General features: G+C 38.3%; 1 protein-coding gene across 37 annotated transcripts in view; it reads right to left on the bottom strand.

Moving 5' to 3' along the window:
• Positions 1-442: 442 nt before the first annotated feature.
• The window catches only part of LOC110835217 (bromodomain-containing protein 3), a 90,605-nt gene continuing 69,596 nt past the window's right edge, over positions 443-21,451 (bottom strand). For 29 of the 37 annotated variants that reach the window (XM_087355634.1, XM_087355728.1, XM_087355621.1 and 26 more), the window contains 11 exons: positions 20,182-20,301; positions 18,910-19,038; positions 13,661-13,713; positions 10,435-10,639; positions 9,540-9,695; positions 8,004-8,546; positions 7,351-7,448; positions 3,779-3,946; positions 3,289-3,416; positions 2,963-3,188; positions 443-2,762 (listed from right to left, as the gene is read on the bottom strand). In XM_087355634.1, coding sequence (XP_087211760.1) covers positions 2,697-2,762; positions 2,963-3,188; positions 3,289-3,416; positions 3,779-3,946; positions 7,351-7,448; positions 8,004-8,546; positions 9,540-9,695; positions 10,435-10,639; positions 13,661-13,713; positions 18,910-19,038; positions 20,182-20,301 — 1,892 coding nt within the window. In that variant the 3' untranslated portion in view covers positions 443-2,696. Of the gene's footprint in view, positions 2,763-2,962; positions 3,189-3,288; positions 3,417-3,778; positions 3,947-5,438; positions 6,249-7,350; positions 7,449-8,003; positions 8,547-9,539; positions 9,696-10,434; positions 10,640-13,660; positions 13,714-18,904; positions 19,039-20,181; positions 20,302-21,451 lie in introns of those variants that run through there. The other 8 variants (XM_087355737.1, XM_087355589.1, XM_087355599.1 and 5 more) reach the window with 6 other exon arrangements.

Genomic DNA, 21,451 nt, shown 5'->3' with positions numbered 1-21,451 from the left:
CTGTATTACCATGAAATCATACAGAAGTAACATTTATGGATGTGACAGGTTAGCCTCATGCTCTAACCACCTCCAGAGACAGTCCCAAACACCCTCAGAATAAGAGAATGGGTTGATCCTACAGCCATATGAAATGCTGTGAAGAGACAAATCCCAACATACGGTCCTTTCACCTTTGCAGCTGATGCAGTGTTAAAAATACAAATCTTGGCTTCCATTTCCCTATGTTTCACCAATCATACAATGAGGACCTGTGAACTGCAGGAAGTCGCAGTGTGATGGAAGGGGAATAAAAGAAAGGTAGTAGGACGTAGGAAGGACATTATAATGATGTTATGGAAACAGCATACAGTTCTATGAACTAGCTTAGGATCAGTTAGTTCCACATGTAACTATAAGTGCACATGTGCCACATCACATAAGGACAAAATAAAACTACATCTCTGCTTAATCACCATTCCATTATGAAGCCTAAGTACAAACACAATTTTATTTAGCCTTTACATATCAGAGTCACATGATTTGCAGCTATGAGGGAGACAGTCCCTGGTTTACTGGGTTGGTGAGTTGAAGCCATCATTTTGCTACAGTGAAATATGGGCCCTGAAGCCAACCAGCACTAGACTGTTCACTATCCCAAGAACTGTCTTTTGCATCACCACGCACACACTCGTTTCTATTGCTGTGGGCAAGTGCTCATTCCTTTCTCACGTCATTTTCACATAACATGCATTTGGCAAGAATAGTCAAATGTCTGTCTTCTGGTACATCTCCAGGAACAAGTGACAGCACAGACCGGAGCGCACTGCTGGTCCACGTGCTCGTTTGGTCAGGAGTGTGCAACTTCTCAGGCTGTCTCACAGCACACCCTCAATTTTATCCTCTTACAAAATCAAAATTAATTTAAATTTTAACCTATTCCATAAAATTGAGAAAAAATAATCACAAGGCCCAGGTCTGCATGCCCCTGACCATCTGTGACCCACCTGGTGTCAACAGTCTTCTTCAAAACACAAACAAATGATGATACTCTGGACAGTGTGCCTGTCTGCCCATATCCAGACTGTGCACGTATTTCAGGAACTCAGATAAACACAACTTGAAAACTGAAGTAACAAACACAGTTTTCCTGGAATGCACGCACAAAATAATATATGTAGTCTTGTCCAAGTACGAAGAGTTAATACTAACTTCTTAAATTCTGGAATGATGCAAGTTGTTCTCTGTTCAATGATTTTTTATGCAGTCACCGAGACAAAAATGTGAACTCCCTCACACTAGAAAAACAATTCACAGCAGAAGAAAATCTCACAAAATAAAACAATTCACAAACTGGTCTGTGTGCCTACAATACACTAACAGACCAACATCCTGGCCGCAGCAATTCATCAAGTTTAAATGGCACCAACATAACTTTTGCAGGTCAGTGTAACAGACATACTGCAGTGAATGGTCCATCCTCTTGCACAGTGAAATACTGATGTCACACAATTTATATTTTATTTTTTCATGTTCACTTATAAGGATGACTTGTATGAGTAATTCATCTCAATTTCTATGATAATGTTGATGAACATTTCAATGTTTGCTGCTAACACTAACTCTTTTGATAAGAGAGGCACAGCTTTTGCACATCATGTCGTCCGCACAACCACAGAATGAGCACCTGGCTGTCACTTGCATCAAGAGGCTTGGGACCTCCCCCATAATCACACAATGTTTTGCTTTGTAACCCAACATGTTTCCAGACCTTGTACGCCATCCCTACCCTCTACTGCATGTCTTTTGTTGGCTACAATACTGAGGAACAAAATAATTTTTAAAAGAGGATTAACTGGGGAACACCTCTCATTCTGCCACAACACGTGCTATGTGAAACTGATTTTTGGAAAAACGGTTCTTTTCATAATCCTGGTACCTCAATACAACAAACATACAAAACACAGCTGCAAATCGTACCACCCTCGCCACCACAAAAAAACCCACAAAAGGAATAAAATAACAGTTTATTCAACAGCAACTGATATCTCTCATTTCTCATACAAAACATGTGGACTGGAGGAGAAATTGAATGTATAATCTGTTGAAATTAAGTTGTCAGGCAATTAATGGAAAAAATAATCATAAAAATATACTGTAAAGCAATAATTGTCACTCTCGGATATAAAAATAGATTTAACACTGAGCTGTACACAGACAGATAATTATGACACAATACCAATGTGTGAATTCAAGATTCGGTCCCCACACAGACATTGTGCGATATGAGCAACGGTGTGAAAATGGAGTCAACAAAACAAGAACCCCAAAAATTAATTTTCATTTACTTTTTCACTCTATGCAGCAGAATGATGACAACAACCACACATGATTATGAGGAGAGGTGAAGCTTTATGTAATAATAAATTACAGTTTCTCTCTACTTATTTACAAAATACGAACTATCTAGTTGACGAAGGAAAAAATGGAAACTACTAACACACAGGCCACCTCACCAGTCCAACATCAATGTCACGAAACATAAATTAATATATGCTTGGTAATCCAAACGAAAGACTGCAGTTTGTTCATTCCTCTCAATGTACAAGTGTGTTCCTCATACGATTCGCCCGACGATGCACTCGCAACACTCGCACAAATGAAAACAATTGACAAAGTATATTGCCACTTAACTATCTGGTTAATATTTGCCTTCATTATAAAGATTCCTCAAAAGCGGCCATAAGGTCACTCTGCATGTTCATGTCAATTTGTCCAGCCATCTGAAAAAGAAAAAAACATTCACCTCCAATATCCAGTTAAGGGTATGAATAAACACAAGCAAGTAATACAATTTCAGCAAAAAAGATACACTCCTTGCGCATGAAGACCTCCCTTCTAATAAGGTATCCTTCTGCCTGCTGACACTACCTGCAGGTTCAACGGTATCATCAAAACATTTAATAAAGTATGCTTCACTTACTGCTTCTCTTCGACGGCGTTCCTGCTCACGAAGCCGCTGTCGTTCACGTTCAGCAGCAGATTTATCTGGGACTTGCTGGCTGGGGTTAACACTCTCTGGGGGTGGCGATGTCTTTGCATCCTCCTGTCTTGATTGTTGTTGTTGTTGTTGTTGTTGCTGCTGCTGCTGTTGCTGTTGTTGTTGTTGCTGCTGCTGCTGCTGCTGCTGTTGCTCCTGGGCAGCTTTTCTGCACACAGACAATACAACACCGTAAGGCTGTGCTACTACCACACTAAATGAATAGGTTCTGTAACATTACAAAATGAAAGGTAATATACTGCACTCACCTGGCTTTCTCAAGGGCCTCCTCTTCTTCGCGTTCCCTCCGTTTCTCATTCTCGAGACGCAACCTCTCTCTCTCCTGCTGCTCTTTCTGGACACGGCGTAGTTCCTGCTGTTCAATCAGTGCACGTTGCTGCAAACAAAAGAACTGCATTAGCAAGATATTATGTATGGCAAATTAAACTGATATCACCAACACTGTTTAGAACGTGCAGACCCAAAGATGGCAATTTCCAATGCAAACTGTGCGTTATTAAATGTCCACATACCTTTTGACACATATAAAGCCCCATAAAATATTCAAATACAAATTCAGTGATATTAAATGACCAATGGAAATTTCCCACATAAATGCTACTCTGTTGAATGGCTCTGACAATACCATACTTGAAGATAACAGTTTTGGTGTTAATGGCAAGGGTGCTCTGTTGACTTTCAAGCTAGACCTGAATGTGTCAAGTGAAGGACGCAGTAGTGACAGTCGTGGATACATACCCGATCCATCTTCTCCTTTGCCTGCTTCTTGAAGGCCTGGAAGCTGTTGTCCATGGTAGACTTGAGAGAGGAGGTAGTGGGACCAGATGTGTTCTGTGGAGATGATGCTTGGGCAAGAGAAGACCAGGAGCTGGCGTTCTTCACGTTCTGTTCCAGAACAGGTGACAGCTATAAAGTACAGCGCACAACGCCCCCACTGATACATCAATACACAACCAAGTCACTAAACCTAGCTTGCACAGTAACAACATAAAGCTCTTGCTTAATGACCACCACAAAACATAATCTTTCTATAATTTTTGGTGTTCTTCTTTTGGGTTACAATTATTTTGGATCACTAGGAGAGCTCAGTCTTTCAACACTTTCTTCCCCATTTCTCATGTTATTAGTGAAATGAATAATTCTGTCAATTTCAGAAAGTGATACGTACATCATCATCCCAGTATCAGGTCTAGTTTGCCTGTCAGATATTACTTACTATGATATAAGAGTGATGTGCCCTCTTCCTTTGCTGCAGACACCCCCTTGAAGAGTGGGGATTTCAATGTTTAAGCAGAGTTTTCCTATTGAACTTGGACCCTATATGTGACAGTATTTTGGTCTAATATTACACAGCATCAGTATTCACTACCGACAGAAGAGTGGCAGGAAGCAGCTTGGTTTACGAGGCAGAGCCTGTCCCTGAATCTGAGGTAAAAGCAGACTATGTAATGGAAATAATTCATAAACGTACTTACAAAATTCTTCCTAGCATTTGTTTTTGTTTGAATACTTCCAGCTCTGTTACAGTTATGTCTGGCAACTTTCAGGTAGCATAAATTATGCACAAAGAAATACGATTAATAATTTTACGTATATGCTAGTCTCCCCGAACACATGAAAGTAGAATCTTTAGTTTCGGGAGGGGGGTCCTTACCGGCTGAAAACCAGCTGATATGGCTAATGCTTTCAAAATCAAGTGGTCAATTACGGCATAAAAAAGCATGACAGTCTATGGCGGAGGAAATGCTGCATTGACTTTAAAGACCATTAATATTTTCAGAAATAGGCAAATGATGGCTACATCACTAATATTGTGTGGTTCACCATATCATTCAATGTTAAATAATTAATTGTTGTTGACAAACACCTCAAATGTAATACCTGGTTATGAAATTAAACAGCTTGCCTTATATTGTTACTGGCAAAGTATCGTTACTTATATATCCATAACCCTCAATTACTAGCCTGGGGTCATAATAAGTCCCCTGATCAATGATGGAACAACATGACTGCATTCTGTACTGACCTTCAGGAATTTTAGCTAATTTTGTGTTCTTGAATTATATGACCCCATGCAAGTAATTAAGTTGCATTTTATATTAGGTAAATGTTTCAAGAATTAAATTTATCACTAGCAAAATAACTGAAACATGACTGGTTTTCCCAATCAAATTGTTTTCAATCACTTTAAATTTATAATTTCTCTCAACTTGAAGCTCATGATGATGAGATACATGATTATTTGGAAAATGTGGAAGAAATTAAATAGGTAGATGGATGAATTAAAAGCAAAACTTAACAAGATCAAGAAGGATATACCAAATGTAAGTTCTGGTATGAATGTGCAATGCACAGAAAATGATGGTAAGAGTGAGACATGAGTCAAGACTGATAACAATTACAATATTAGATGTTTATTCATAATGTGTATGCACAACATAAATATGCCATTCATCTATGTATACTAGCTTTCATTTGTTTACTGGAAACTTTTTGTAACACTATATATTATTCAACTATTTACCTTGTTTATAACAAACAGTACATGCTCTGCATTTAAACATGAACAAGTAACATTTCCTTAATAAAACCAACGAAAAACATAAAGGGCCACAATGACCCCCCCATACAAATTATTACATCACTCTATATAAGTAGTTAAGGGTTCAAAATTCTGCATTAACACAGTATGACAGACATACCTTCTGCCAGACAACCTTGAATAACAAAACATGAAAAGTACACTCCAATATGCAGTAAACCCATTTTCCTCAGAGGTCTTGATTTACATCCATTGCAAATACAAAGCTATCAAAAGTACAGACACTGCACTACATACTCATGAATTTGCCGCAAAGAGAGTCAATAAACAGCACAGTCCCTTCAGGCAGGGAAATGCACTATGTCGTGCATAATTATATTCAATGAAAGTCATGACATAGTATCAGAACTTTACAAAATGATGACCACATTCTTCAGCCTTCAGGAGACACAATATTAACTTTCACAAAATTGTCAACTGAATTTGTTTTTACGTTCACCAAACCCAACAAAAAAATGAACATAACTGAACTCAATCTGATGGAGAATCTAGGTGTATGTCCAAATATAAGAAAAAGCAATTTTCTTAATGTAATTAATTGCATGCGTAAAGAGGCCACATTTCATTTTCACCGCGGCGAGAACCTCAAACTTCAAATCTCACACACTGCAATATAAAGTTACAGCTCATCTAAATCACCTTTGAAGCCAAAAAGGAATCTAAATAATATTTAAAATTCACTCCACATCTTAAAGAAAACACAATTCTACATTAAAAAAATCAACTGGTTAATGATGTTTAAGGGAACAATAACTGAGAATCATACAAAATTCATAAATACAAACACAAAACAAGATTTACTGATTGTTAAATCAGGTGGTAGATATAGTTACCACTGGGCTTACAAGGTTAAGAACACTGCACTAGAACTGTTGACTACAAACAAATAATAGTAACAAAAACATTAACTCTAATGCCATGCTTTCATTTTGTAAATGCAACCCAATACAAGTTCGCTCTTTTATTTCCTCAGTAGCTTAAATTTTATGAATACTAGCTTGTGTGGTAGGACCTCCAACAACAAATTTGATCAAAATCAAGAAATACACAAGTTATATGCAAATTGCACTTGAGGTGTGTGCAGAAATGCATGTAGGCCTGTGAGGTGGATTTTAACAAAAACTGTAATGTGCTAAGAAACTTTAGTGAAGACCATTATACAAAAATGCATAAAAAACCATTCTATGGTTCTCCAGTACTTATATATGGACAGATAGACATGGTGATGCAAATAGGCACATTTCCGCAACTTTTCACTGCAAACGTGCCAAAAAACAATAACCAAGTAAACTTTTATCCTGAATTTCCAGGGTTCATGCAATACTGACAATCACTTCACAGGAAAAAGTTGTTTGTATACATAGGCCACAGCCAAGGCATAAATACGAAACAGGAAAGTGGCACAATGCTATGACTGGAAATCACGACTGTTTCAGAGGTCTTTCTGCCTCCATCATCAAGGCAATAAAGAGGGACCAAGGACCTCCAAAATGTTGGTGAACTTCTACCAGACTACACAGTGCCATAACCCAGAAGACAGCAATCCTTGTACTCACCACCGTAAAAACCTCAAATCCTACTGGGATTAACCATATTCAGATATTCATAACTGCACTGAAATGTAGTGCCTACAAACAGATCTCTTGGCTCTTATGTGGCTTGATGACACAGCACATGCTGGCAACACAAAAAATTAGATAAAACTAACCTTGTTTTTGAAAGCTGATGCAAAGTTAGCTGCTGATGTCTTGGTTGATTCTGGAGGAGTCATTTGCTTCTCAACCGGTGTGGAATTGTTCAACAGCCCTGAAATACACAAATTACTGACATATGTTCTAGTTGCAGTATTGGTCCACACCACATTCTAGCTCAGATTTCTAATATTTCTGGTCTTCAATGGACTGAATTGAATTATATACTGATATCAGACTAATCTAGATTTACTTTGGATTGGATTAAATTGGTCTGGATCAGATAAGTTTGAAACAGATTGGTTCTATTTGGTATGAAATGGATTCATTTCGTCTGATTACGTCTTGTGAAATTAGAATAGACCAGCTTAGCTCAGGGAGACATAAATATTATGTAGTTTCACACATTATTTCTCTCATTTGCTATGCCGCGATATGACGAGAACATCGGGATACACTACTACTTGAAAACAACGGCCAATTAAAACGTAGTGCGAAGAAAATTGATAAAATGTTGCATCTAAATCGAAGATAACCCTTCATTTTTCAAATATAATAATCAAGGGAAGAAATCTCCTTCCTTTTCGGTAATTATGGTTAAACTTTACTTTTGATGTCTGCAAGCGCATTGCGATGTGGAATTACATGATGTAGATGCATGTTGACTCACCATCACTGACAGGCTTATTTGCTGTGGGTTGCATGACAGTTGGCAACACTGGCTTCTCTTCTTTCTTCACCACTTGACTTGGTATCACTGTAGTGGCAAGAGTGGTTGCTGGGAGTGGATCAAAAATTGAAGGTACTCCTGTTGCCATCTGCATGCCATTGTTGTAACCGCCGAGAGGTGGGCTTGGTTCTGTCTTTATCGGTTGCATGGCCGAAATACTGGCAACGTGTGGGAAACCATTATTGGAATGCTGCTGTGGAGTTGGTGGGGAGGCAGGCATAGACATGTCAAAGCCTGGATGCATAGTTATTGGAGCACTGACAATGCTGGAAGCAGTCGTCACTATCAGAGGCATTTGTGCCAGGGGATCTACAGGGACCACAGATGACTTGCTGTTGTACTCAGGGGCCACGAGATTGGCCACAGGGACAGGAGTCAGGGCGACTGTTGAAGCTACAGCAGGTGCCACTGTCGTGCTGGTGTTTGTACTCGTTACTGGAAGAGTGAAGCTGTCAGTCTTCATGGCAATGGTGGGCTCAGCAGCTGTTACAAGCAAAAAGGACAATCAGCTTACAAACTGATCCAGATGCCTCTCCTAGAGTTTACGCAAGAGAATAACCATTGAGGAAATCTGTCTTAAGTAAAGGGAAAGAAGACAGCATATATTCAGTACAAGTGATTCTAAAACATTTCTCCTAACCCACACCAGAAATTCTTGAAAAGCTGTCACTCAGACAGTCAAGAAATTCCCTGCCTGTTATGGACTCCAAAGGTTCATTACCATGTTCACAGCAGCTCACCACTGGTCCTTGTTCTCAGCCAAATATCCATAAAATGTCTTTAAGATCCATTTTAATATTATCACCCCATCCATGCCTATATCTTCCAAGCGCTCTCTTCCCTTCGGGTTTTCTGGCAAAAATGTTGTACACATTTCCCATCTTTTGCATGTATGCCACATGGCCTACTCACTTTATCCTTCTTGAAATGAAAAACAGCTTGTGAACAGTACAAATGATGAGGCCCCTCACCACCCTTTTCAGAAACAGTCTCAATCAGTGTTCATCTGTGCAACAGGCCAAGTTTCACACGCATACAAAAATCAAAAGATTCTTAACTGCAGCATTACAAGCATTTACTGAATTTAATCTATGCTTAATTTCTCTGTGAAAAAAATTTTGATTTGCTATACCTCCAAAAATTGATATCCAGAATGTCAAATTATGCTTTTAGGTACACATGTAGAGTTGAGAGAGTTTCTACTAGTCCTTAGAACATTCTTAATGGGGGGGGGGGGGGGGGGGGAGATAAACGTACATCTCAGAATTGTTAGCGCACAGAATCAACTGGGAAAAGGTTTGACACCTCTTACTTGTGTTCGGCATATTGAACTGGCAAACATAACAAACAAACATGTTTTAGATCCATCTATAATCTGGCAAGAAATAAAATACTGTTACTGCTCAGTCAGTCCCTCTTAGTTTAAAATCCGGAACCTGTACCACAGTCAGTCAGCACTATCACAACTCTGCCTACCTTTCTCTACAGCTGGAATGTTCACTTTTGGTGGTGCAGGGGCTGGAGCAGGTGGAGTGACTTTCTTGACAGGAGCTGCGGTGGCTGTGGCTGTTGGCCGGGCAGGCTGAGGAGGCAGAGCATGACTTGCCACTGGCACAGACTTTGTCGTCACTGCTGAAGAAACAATTAAAAAAACTAACAGTACATATATTACACAGTACAGAGGCAAAGATTATTTTGCTGGAAGCAGAAGCTTACACAGATATGACAGTGCAACCATTTATTACTCATTAACCATTATTTTGAGCTTATTTTCCAAGGTTAAATATACACCATGTATGTTTCAATACATATCTGACTAGTACACTTCGTGAAATATATGATAAAACATTATTTTAGAGAAGCAAAATTAAATTACTGGTTCATGTTTGTTGTCATCATACTGAACTGATATGAAGTCCACATAACTTCAGTGTAACACATAAAGGTTAGTAAGTGCTATTGCATCTAAGCACCACTCCTGAAATGTATATAATACATATGGAGGAAATGTTGCATGCATTCCAAGACCTTAACACAAAATGCTTCATCTACTGTTCTACCAGGAAGAGCCCAATACCTACTAGACAGGAGACTGGGATATCCAGAATTGGTCTGGACAGGCTGGCAAAGAGAAAAAAAAATCCTGCCTGTGGGGAAACTGATTCTCACCAATCACTTCACTGATAACCAAAGTATAGAGCTCAAAATATCACTAAATTGCATTAGAACTCACTCAATACATTTACAAATGATATGTAAAGATGGATATCCATACCCATTGGCAAAGAAAGTATACAATCAATGGATATTATAATTTATTCCCTAGTAATGCATATGTGCAAGTACACAATGGGATCTGAATGGTGCATACTTGACTCAGCTATCGCAGCCTGCTGCTTCAGATGCACAGCGGCAGACGGCGCAGTCTTGCGGCCGACATGCTGTGCATTGCTCATGATATGACCTGCCGATGCCATTGTAAGTGATGGCATGGGACCTGAGACTGGAGCCACTGTTGAAACTGAGGGTATCACCACTCCTGGTGCCTTCTGCTGGTACAAAACAAACATCCTCCTCTGATGTAAAGCAGGAAAATAAGCCACATAATACAATATCATTTCTGAGTAAACATTCTTCCTATAGTGAGTGAGACTGATTGAGTTATATAAGTCTTTAAACCCAAGTGGTAACTATATGTACCGGATTCTTTAACAACCAGTAAATGTGTTTTGTATTTATGGGTATGTATGATTCTACACTTTTAACTTAAACAGCATTAACCACATAATCTCTGTAATGGTGAAGTGTTGTGTTTACTGTGTGGTATGGACTGAAATATTATTCACAAGAGCTTCAGCTTCAAAGACATCACTGACAAGTTAAGGATTTGGAAGCTGTCAGTCATAACTTATTTGAAAGTACTATCCTGACAAATAAAGTTAACATAGGTGAAGAAACATGACTCTTGGCAGAGCCTGTTCATATTTTAATTTTGACAACCCTTTAGACAAAATTCTCTGGGTAAGATGTGTCTCAGTACTCTCTTGAAAAGGTACCTATTCTGTGGGGCTATTTAGAGCTACTTCACATCTTTATTTATTTAGTGTTGGATGATCACAAGTAAAAAGTATTCTGAAACATGACCACTGCCTAATTTTGAGTACTGCCCTGGTTAACTGCTTAGAGGGATTTTGGAAAACCATTAAAACCCTTATCAGGATAGCCAGTATTTGAACCCAGAACTTCACGAATATGAAACAGGAATTCTACCTACTTGGCCATCATGTTCAGAATATCACATCAAAAGGCTCAGTGACTGAATGGACACTTAGGTGATACATAATTACCCTTCCACTTCAGAAATGTCATACAAATCTTTCTTACCCATATAATGTGCAGTTCAGAGGTGGTTTGAATTAGGAAAGGCACGTAAATACCTTCAATGGACCACGGGCACATCAAACAATTCTCACAGCTTCAGTTTCTTATCATGTGCAAGAGGATTAAGTAGTTTTAACACCACAAAACAATTTTCCTTTAGCATAATAAAAAGTTTAAAGTTAAAAACACATTCCATACTATATCCTTCCAAACACAGATCCAAAGCATTTATGATTTAATATTACCCACAACATGATCTAATGTGACTGTAGGTCCAGTGGTGGGATCTTGAGAACACAGAAATTAACCACTGGGCTACATAAAATTCAAGGAAGTTGCTGCAGCTGAGACCATCATTATGTGAAAAGAAGGAATACAATGTATACTACACAAAAATCTAAATAGCAAAACTTCTAAATACCAATCACGGTCTTCCAAGTTGTAATATTGTGACCTTGTAGGTAGTTGTTTTCAATAGGCTATCTCATTTCTACTTACTCCTCTTATCCTGTCCTTCATTTAATCTAAGACAAAAAAACGTGCACGTTACATAAAGGGAAGAAACTATTCTGGGAGACCTAGGTGTAGACGGAAGGGCCATATTAAAATGAGTCTTGATGAAACGGGTGACGAGGATGTGGACTGGGTTCATGTGACTCAGTAGAAGGACCAGTGGTAGGATGTTTGAAGTTTGTAATCAAATTTGGATTCTACAAAAAGTGTGGAGTTTCTCAAATTGACAAGTGACTATTGGCTTCTCACAAAAGGGCTCTATTCTACAGAGTTAGTGACTTTGCCAGTCAATATTCCATTTCCTTAACATCTAAATCACCGATCAAAATAACCAAGCTTACAGGTGAAAGACAAAATCTGACATATTTTGAGTTAAAGAAACAAGACAGTCCACAAAACAACAACAATCAATGCATGATGCATATATTACACAAATGGGCAAAATGCCACGTCACATTTAAGACTTTAATGGCAGTTTAAAGAGAATTTAATCATTTGTTAGAAAAGGCTATACCTTTGAAAAAACTATTTTCTTGCAGCAATGGGTAGCAGTAAATTGCCCAAAAAAGTAAACCATTTTAGGTGTTTCATTGCAACTTAATTGAAAATCACGCCAATCGTTTTATCACGTGTCTGCAAAGAAGTGTCCGAACTGCTGACCTTTCCAGAAGAAACTTGGTATTTAACAATGGCTAACGGCGTTTAAGGAAATAATAGTAATCATGTGAAATCCGTAAATACACATTGTGGGCAAAAGCAGAATCACCGATTATTAAAGTATGTGGTACAGTGTTACCATCAGGCTTTAAGAGGGTTAAGTGCCACATTACTTACCTTCTAATAAGTTCTGATAAAGCATGACATATGTAACCTCTATTACATGATTATTACTGTGTACAAGTCTGATTCACCTTTAATTTTAAATAATACAGACATTATGTATACAGTTCTGGTTGTATCATGGTGAAGTATACAAAGACGAAAATATCTCGAATAAAAGATACTAATTTATGAAATACACAAATATTACTTGCATAAAGTTCATTGGTATAATAATGCATATATATTCAGTATGCATCATGACTAGCAATGTGCAAGATCATGATCTCTATACCACTTGACTGTATCTGCCTGCCTCACTTACAGGAACTGAGCATACCTACACAGCAGAGGTACATCAAGCATGAACAAAATGAACCTAATGCCATCTCCAAGGCTGCATGAGCCCCTTCTAGTTCTACTGTGAAATCCAGAAACTAAAAGCTAGTTTAGAGACAGTGATTCCTTGTTTACACAAACTGACATACTATGTTTACACGCTCATGAAGGAAAAGTTGGCACTGCTGCCCCAAGCAAGGAACACATGGGGTAACTGTTAAGTCATCTCTTAAGAAACACGACATTAGATACATATAACAGTAGGTCAACACATGAGCAAAAATTAGGATGCAGTCCAAATGCAAAGCCCATAAACAAGCACCCTTAAAGACAGAAGTTTCTATAAATTCTGGTCTCAACCCAAACAAGAATGTCTCATATGGGAATTAAATTCTGATTCTCAAACCAAATATAACTGTCGATGAAGGAATTAAAAGAACATTTTAGGCTGAAAACTTTCAGATACCAAGATTATACTGTATTTCTGCTGGTACATGTAACTGTATCAGCAGAAACAAGACTGCCCTTTTCATGAAGCTACTTACAGTTTGATGGTTGTTCTTCTTGTTTCTCTTGCGTGGTGGCTTCCCTGTTCGACCTGCAAGGAACACAATTCCATGCTTCACCTGCACGAAGATGCATGTCACTTGGCAATATCTGATACCCAAACACCAGAACTGTCTATACTGTACTGTGCTACAAAGCGTTAAATTTAAATGTAACGTTTGCTTTGAACACATTATCATCACAGGAAACACTTTCCTGGGATGTGTAAACTGACAACAAAGGAAATCAATACACCAGACAGCTATCAAACCTATCTAGGATATGGACTTCCTTCTCAACAAAAGTAGGTGCTTATGGGAAGAAAGAATGTGAACCAGAGAGGATGTGTATCAAAACAGAAATATTCCAACATTTAACCTGAACTGATACGGTTCAACCACATAAATTGTGGTCTTCTGGGCTATATAGGTGTTTATCAGTGTTTTGGAGTGAAGTGTCACCACCTAGAAGATAAAGGTAAATTTCCTCTGAAACATTTGCAACCACATACAGGACATCAAATTAAATAACAGAAGACCACAATCAACATTTTCACCGCCACGAGAACACAAAAGTCTTAAATGGTTCAACTGTCCTAAACTGGCTGGACATCGTTATTGTGTAGTTTACTTACATCTTAGATTTAAGGGCAGACAGACAAAACACAAGTAACCAGTTGATATCCCACTGCCAAATTATTAACAGCAAAAGGATGTTGAATGTGGGGTTGGCTCATCCAGAGACATATCTCCCACAATCCCTCATCACCCAATGCAACCTTATAAAATGAGCTTCTAAGGCCCAGAAGAGAAAAATAAATCCTTCACAAAAATTTCATAAGTATGAGGGCATACTGAGATGTAACAAATTTTTTCTCCCGAGGAAAAAATACACACAGCAGTGTCAACTAAACTGCACTCATTCAATTAGACTTTCTCAAAAAATATGCACAAAGTTTCATAGTTCTGCCACTATAAGTCTTCGAATTACAGCCATGACTATAATGCAGTGTAGGGACATGTCAGTGTGGAATAAACCATGTGCAGTGATCAAGATTTCAGGCTGCAGAACACATTTCACCGATTGACATTCGTTGAAAAATTATTTATGGGGACAATTCTGATGGAAAGTCATGTTGATGGGTTTCCAGATCATTAATGGTGTTGTGCATTCAGAATTCATACTTACTACTGCCACTTTTGAGTGCCATGTTGAAATGTTGCAGAAATTTGAGAAATGTATTCAAAAAGTTTCTCCAGACATGCACATCAGTTTTTCCTCAAAGATGACAATGCAGGGCCTTACTGAGTGTATAAATGACTACAAGAGACCGACTCGGTCTCATAGTCTTGAACCACCGATCACATTTCCCCATCTTTGCTCAGACTTCCATCAATTCCCAAAACTAAAACAACTTCAGAGAGGACGTAACTTCTTGTCAGATGACAAAGTCAACACAGTGATGATCCATCAACAACATGAATGGTTCTTCCATGACACTTGAAACTACACAAACAGTGAATGAAGTGTGTGGACTACAGGGGTGATTACGTCGAGAAGTAACTGTGTAAAGTACAGAATAAAGCTCAAGAAAAGTACCTGTTCTTTCAATGAAATTCTATTGCAATTATGGCAAAATCAGGAGCCATTATTTTTTAAGCACCTTTGTGGTATTTTTTTTACAATCAGCAGAATAATGGCGTTACACAAATTCTTCTCAATTTTAACATTGAGTTTTATTTGTTGTTACCTGCAATAGGATAGAAACTCATTTCAAGGATTTGGTTTTGTTCATGCTTTCAAATGGGTAAAAGTGTGAGACCCATAATGTAAGGCCAATGTTTGACAACATTATCATGCTGTTGGACTGCAGAAGTCAGCACCATTATAACACACAACACAAGCACTAAAAGAGTAAAGTTTCAAAAACACTTGTAACTTTGCTTCATACTGAACTATACAGAGGGACTACGTGTCATATACCTACTTATGCTCTCACCAGGGAGCAGCACCTGTAGCGACTCAAATCCTTTCACTTTACAATTAAATGCAGTTTTATATCCACAAGTTAAATTTTCATTATGTTTCTAACACTATTAAAATGTTCATTCAGTAAACAGTTTATGATTATCCAATTAACTGGTCTGCATTTTTAAAAGCAACACTGCATAATGAAATAACTGGTCACTGATTGTGACAGCCCAGTCAACAACTTGTCTTTATTGCTTCTATGCAGCAAGATTTCGCTTCCATCACTTTCTTTCTGTAATCATCAAAACAAGAGCAGTATTTTCTTTTCTACTAAATTTATCACACAGAAAATGAAGAAAACGTTGAGCGCACAAAGCAGAAGAAACCACTTGGGTCAGCAGACTGCACTGGAATGTACAGGCTAATTAATGACAGCCCCAATTTGGGAGAATTTAAATGAAGAGATACAATGGTTATTACTCCTTTTGGGTGCAGATACGACACACAACCCTATACGATTATTGCTGCATTTAAACCCTCCTACTGCTGCACACTATGAATGCTGCATTTCTTAAAATTTTGGAGTGTTAAATCTGTGTTCCGTTCTAAAATGACGTAAAACCGTCAACTATAACCGAGCAAAATGGGCAATTCATCAATCAACCCTTCTAGTACCAAGATGTTATCAGAAAAGAAAGGTATAAGGGGTCAGAAATTATCAGATTGATCCTACACTCTTGCCAATGAAACACAAAGTAAATCATTGCTGAACATAAATTTTTGCAATGCCAGAACCAAGATTTCAAGAAAATTTTAAATCCCACTAAAATTATTCAGATAAAAATAATTTTCAATGCAATTTATTTAAATTTTTAACACAAGTTGTATGGCATTCAAGATCAGCATTATAATGGCTAAACAAGAATGCTAGGTCCAAATGGTCATGTAGCCATCCGTTACTGGTCTTGAGCAATGAGGAACACAACACTGGCCTTACATTTGTTCAACTTACCTCGGATACACACGCGTGATGCCTCATGTAAATACATTTACATGAGACACCAGCACACACTACATCACTAACATATATTGAGTGCAGAATGTGATTATTGGGGATGTCAGTAACAACCAGTTTGTACAATGGGTTCTATATAATTTTTTATTTCTTATCATTTTTACTGTGTACAACAATGTTTCATTTTCAATGTATTCTTTTAAAAAAAAAGTACAGACGGAAAACGACTACAGAAAAGAACAGCTGACGCCACATGTTTACAGATTATAATAATTTATATACAAATATGTGTGATGAAAAATGCTGCGATCTGACAAATCGCATCACCGGTGCGTTAAATGCACAGCTCAATACACAGAGGAAGAGAGAGTACTTGCCCACAAGCAGGCACCAAGTGCGAGGGATGCCTAAATGTGGGAAGTATCATATATAGAACACTCTTTCACACATTTTTAGTACAGAAAAAACAAAATAAAAAATATATAAAACTTTAATAATGACACAGTACAAGCAGGCTTCAAAGAATTTCCATCAAACTTTGAGTTAGAAGTTTCTCCCCCTTTCACAACTGTTCTGATATATACATAAAGTTTGTTAATAATAATTATAAAAAGGACTAAAAACACAATACCTTCAGTTAGCAGGAAAGAAACTAACCTCAAAACTTGTGAAAACTTCCTCAGCTAGTGTGTACAGTGGTGACCAGACCAACAAGCTTTTGACTCCAATTTTTATTTCTATGCAAAATGTATTCTAGGTGGGTTAAATTACTATTTATGGCATCAAAAACCTTGGCAGAGAACTCTCACTCACTCACACAACAGAAACATGTTATCCAATCTGCAATCATTTTGTACAGTTTGAGCAATTCATGCCCATTATTTGCTACGGGTTATACACAACAGAATTAAAATGTCTGATGCCCTTGTACACTCGTAGACGTCTTGCTACCAGGACTGTTATACTCTACAGACAATGAATACTAAATACAGTCAGTGGTCACAAAATAAAAATGTGTTCATCGAGTAAACGCCCCTCCCTACACTCGGCATGTAAATGGAACATCACACGCAATAAAACCGACCCCCAGAAAGGGTTGCCTGCCTCTCCACTAACACAACACAGTCTCATTCACCGTCTGCTCGCCCGTTCATTTGATCTTGCTTCATGTGCCTGTTGAAGGTATTATGTATTCTTTAAGAGTGTTCTGCTGTCTTTCAAGATACATATTTCTTCTTTTTCACTGCAACAGTTCCACACATTTCACTTCCTTGGCAACATTAAAACATGAGAACTAAAAACAACACCTCTTTAATAAGACATACAGCAGTACTTGTAGGAGCCAGGGAGTGCAAACAATGTGCTTGGAGGCCAGTGAGCCAATACCATCATCATACAGTAATGAGCGCGGACCCATTGAGCGATGCGTGACTTGACACTGCACCAACCAGGGCCCCACACACACACACAGCAGAACTACACGAGATCATAATACCATCCAGCTAGGATTAAGATTTTAAATTCCCAAACAACACAGTCTCACACCTCGCTTCAGGTACGAGTACTTGACTCTACGACATAGGTGCAGTATCAAGTCGACCAGCCACCATTCACATTGTCTGCATGTCACATACACATTGTTGTTGATACTGCGCTACATAGAGTCCAGCCTCTTGCCAAGGTTTTCTTGTGAAGAATAAGCTCGTCTTCATGTAGCATCCACCAGCATTTTACAGCCAGTTTGATAAACACGACAGCTGGCTGACTGACTGACCCCAAACAACACATTCTGCACTCTTGGCTATATTAATCATAAAGTAATACTATGACTATTGTTCTTTGTACCATGTGTTTGTGCCAACTTGATATCAATAAATTCTGCACTGAGCCCCAAGAAAACTGGCCCAATTTATGCCTCAAGACTGAATCTGAACATCCAACACACAAATACATTCACAACCTCTCAGAGAAAGAATTAGCTGTATTTTCAGAGTCTAAAAAACTTGATTTTTTTAGGTGGCAATACTGCATACAAAACAACTTGCTTGCCTTGTGGCAAGCACAATGCAGGAAACTTTTCATTGTACAAGGCAAACTGGCCAACATGCCAATCAAACATAAACGCTCGCTACACATGGCTAAGCACACATGAAAATTACACCTGCCAACCACAACAGATGTTCTCAGGCTGTGCTATTTTCATATGTACCTTAACTTGGCAACTGAACACAAAGAACAAAAATGTTGTGGGAAATGTCTAACCTGCTTCAGAGTCACTCGAGTCAGATGAACTGCTAGAGAGGCTGGAACTACTGGAGTCTGTGTCTGAACTGCTGGAACTGGAGGCTGAGAGCCGGGAGGTGCCGCCCACATCCACAGACTTGCTCTCTTCTGCAATATACAGTACTGAATGGGTAAGTTTAAAAATGCCAATCTATGCAACCTGTTTCGCATCATCTACTAATATTGTCAGCACACAAAATGCCAATCCAAGTCACAATCTGAATTAAGTGACAGCCCATAAATGGTTTACTTCTACTGGCCTACACATGACATATGCTGATCTCTTAAATTATACACCGACTTCTATGATGTGGGATTGCTCGCTTGCATATCTAACCCCCTTTTCATAAGTCACATTACTATAAGTCTGCCTTTTCAAAAAGCAAGTATCAGCACAGGTATGGTAATGATGTGTGTCATGACCAGATTCTTCAGTGCGTGTTGACTGTCTCAGAAATGTATTTTCTTTATATTCTTCATAAGTGTCAGAGATGGTGGTTAGAATTATATAAATCTAATCTCTGTTCAATTACTATATTTTAGCACATGCAATTATACTTTCTTGTCCTGTAGCAACATTAATAAGCATGATACAACCACTATTATATAACAACAGAATGCAGTATGTAATTTCTGGACAGCAGTAGTTAAGTTATCAGTGTTTTATGACCAGGCCGATTTCCAGTCAACTTCTGCTTGCAGAAGAAAATAAACTAGTTCACAATTAGATTAAGAAATAACACCTGTTTCTGCAAACAAAAATGGTCTTACACATAACACACAGCCAGAAGTGGTCTGCTCTGTGGCCTAATGCCTGCATACATATATAGCTGAGGTGGAAATCAGTGACAAGATACATTATGGTACGTATGTTTTGGAAAGTTACTTAATCTTACATCCTGTTTTGAGATCATAGCTTAAGAACAGAATAAAGACAATTTATTTAATGATATTCTGCTCTATGACTTTTTACCAAAGTGGCAATTTAAACAAGTCAAGACACTCAACATCAGACCATGCCAGGAACTTTAATTATATGATTTCTAGGTTTTCGAGCTGTGTGGACCGGTCGGTAGATGCCAACATTTCGGAGAACTGTAAAGTCTGCCATCTTTCGGGCTGAAATGTTGGCATCTACCGACCAGTCAACACAGTGCCTAAACCCCGATCATCATCACTGTGAAAACCTCAAACCTTAATTATGAGTTTCTTTACATATTCATGTAACTTTCCACAGTCATCACACATTACCTTTCTTGGGAGGTTTCTTTGCTGACCCAAGCTGTCCTGTCACATCCTGCAACCTCTTCTCCAGCTCCTGCTTCTTCTCAGCCATCTGCTCATCTTTTGATTTTCCCGGAAGTTTCTTGTCTGAAACACAAGGCCAAATCTCATTATAATGAATGTGGCTGGTACATTTCAACTGCATCAACATTTTCAATTTAGTCCCTCAACTTCACGCAACTGAATCCTTATAACTTTTTCCCCTTAATATACCTCGGTTCAGATGCACCATAATTACATGTGTCAATGAATGCCAAATCAGTGTGGTGGTACATTACATCCAGAATTAATGGGTATAGTTCTGTGACACACAACCAGCCAGACTGCTTGTAAGCCACAAAGATTAAGCCTTCTCCTGTTATATTCAAGAGGACTTTATTATGCCACAGGGTTTTGCCACCAAGTCTGCCACATCTCCTAATCACTGATGAACATGGAAACAAGACGTGACATCTGAGACAACTGACAGTGTAATATCTTCACAACAAAGCAATATGGTTCTCTGACACGAATATAAACCATTCACCTCATTACCAGGAGCACCCAAGATCATTATGGTTACACTGATTATGGCTTGTGAAATGGACCTACAGTTTCAGTCTCCAAACCACAGTGACAGTTTAGTGTTCCTCAGATCCACATACCCTGTACACTACCACAAGGCTCAAAATTTGCACTGGATTGGAAAGGAAAGGCCAGCACCTACCAGTTCTCCACATTAAGAAACAAGATCAAAATGCACTGTGGTGGATATGCTTTATGGAAGTTAAGAAAAACAAGGACAGGAGAAATGCTGTCATTGAACAGATGGAAGAGATGAAAATGAACTCACCTGGCAAAGCAGCAGAAAGCAGCATGACATGAAGAACCATAATTTCATAGGAAATGAAGACATTTGCTACTATTTTTTTTTTTGGGGGGGGGGGGGGTTTAAAAACTCGTATGATCAAAGAAATTAATTACATTCTTAATTGTAACTAGGGTAGTGCCAAAGATTCTGTTCTCAGACCCAACACCCTCCAGATTAACTTCTTCTTCTTCTCCCTTTTTTTTTTTAAAAAGATGGCTTTACACAAAACAGCCTTGCTGTAGGACAATAAATATTGTTCTAAAATGTAACCTACTCTACAATTCAAAACAGTAACCAACTATTTTACCAGGTACATTCTAAGGCTGTATGGATTATTATACTGATAACAAATGTATCTAAAGAACAGAAAGAATGGAGGATGAAAAA

The sequence above is a fragment of the Zootermopsis nevadensis genome, unplaced genomic scaffold, assembly GCF_977971745.1.
Source record: "Zootermopsis nevadensis isolate Lab colony 2312 unplaced genomic scaffold, Znev_1.0 Znev_ptg000002l, whole genome shotgun sequence".
NCBI classification, from domain to species: Eukaryota; Metazoa; Arthropoda; class Insecta; order Blattodea; family Termopsidae; genus Zootermopsis; species Zootermopsis nevadensis.
Note: the sequence above shows the minus strand (reverse complement) of the source record. Positions and strands in the feature narration are given on the sequence as shown.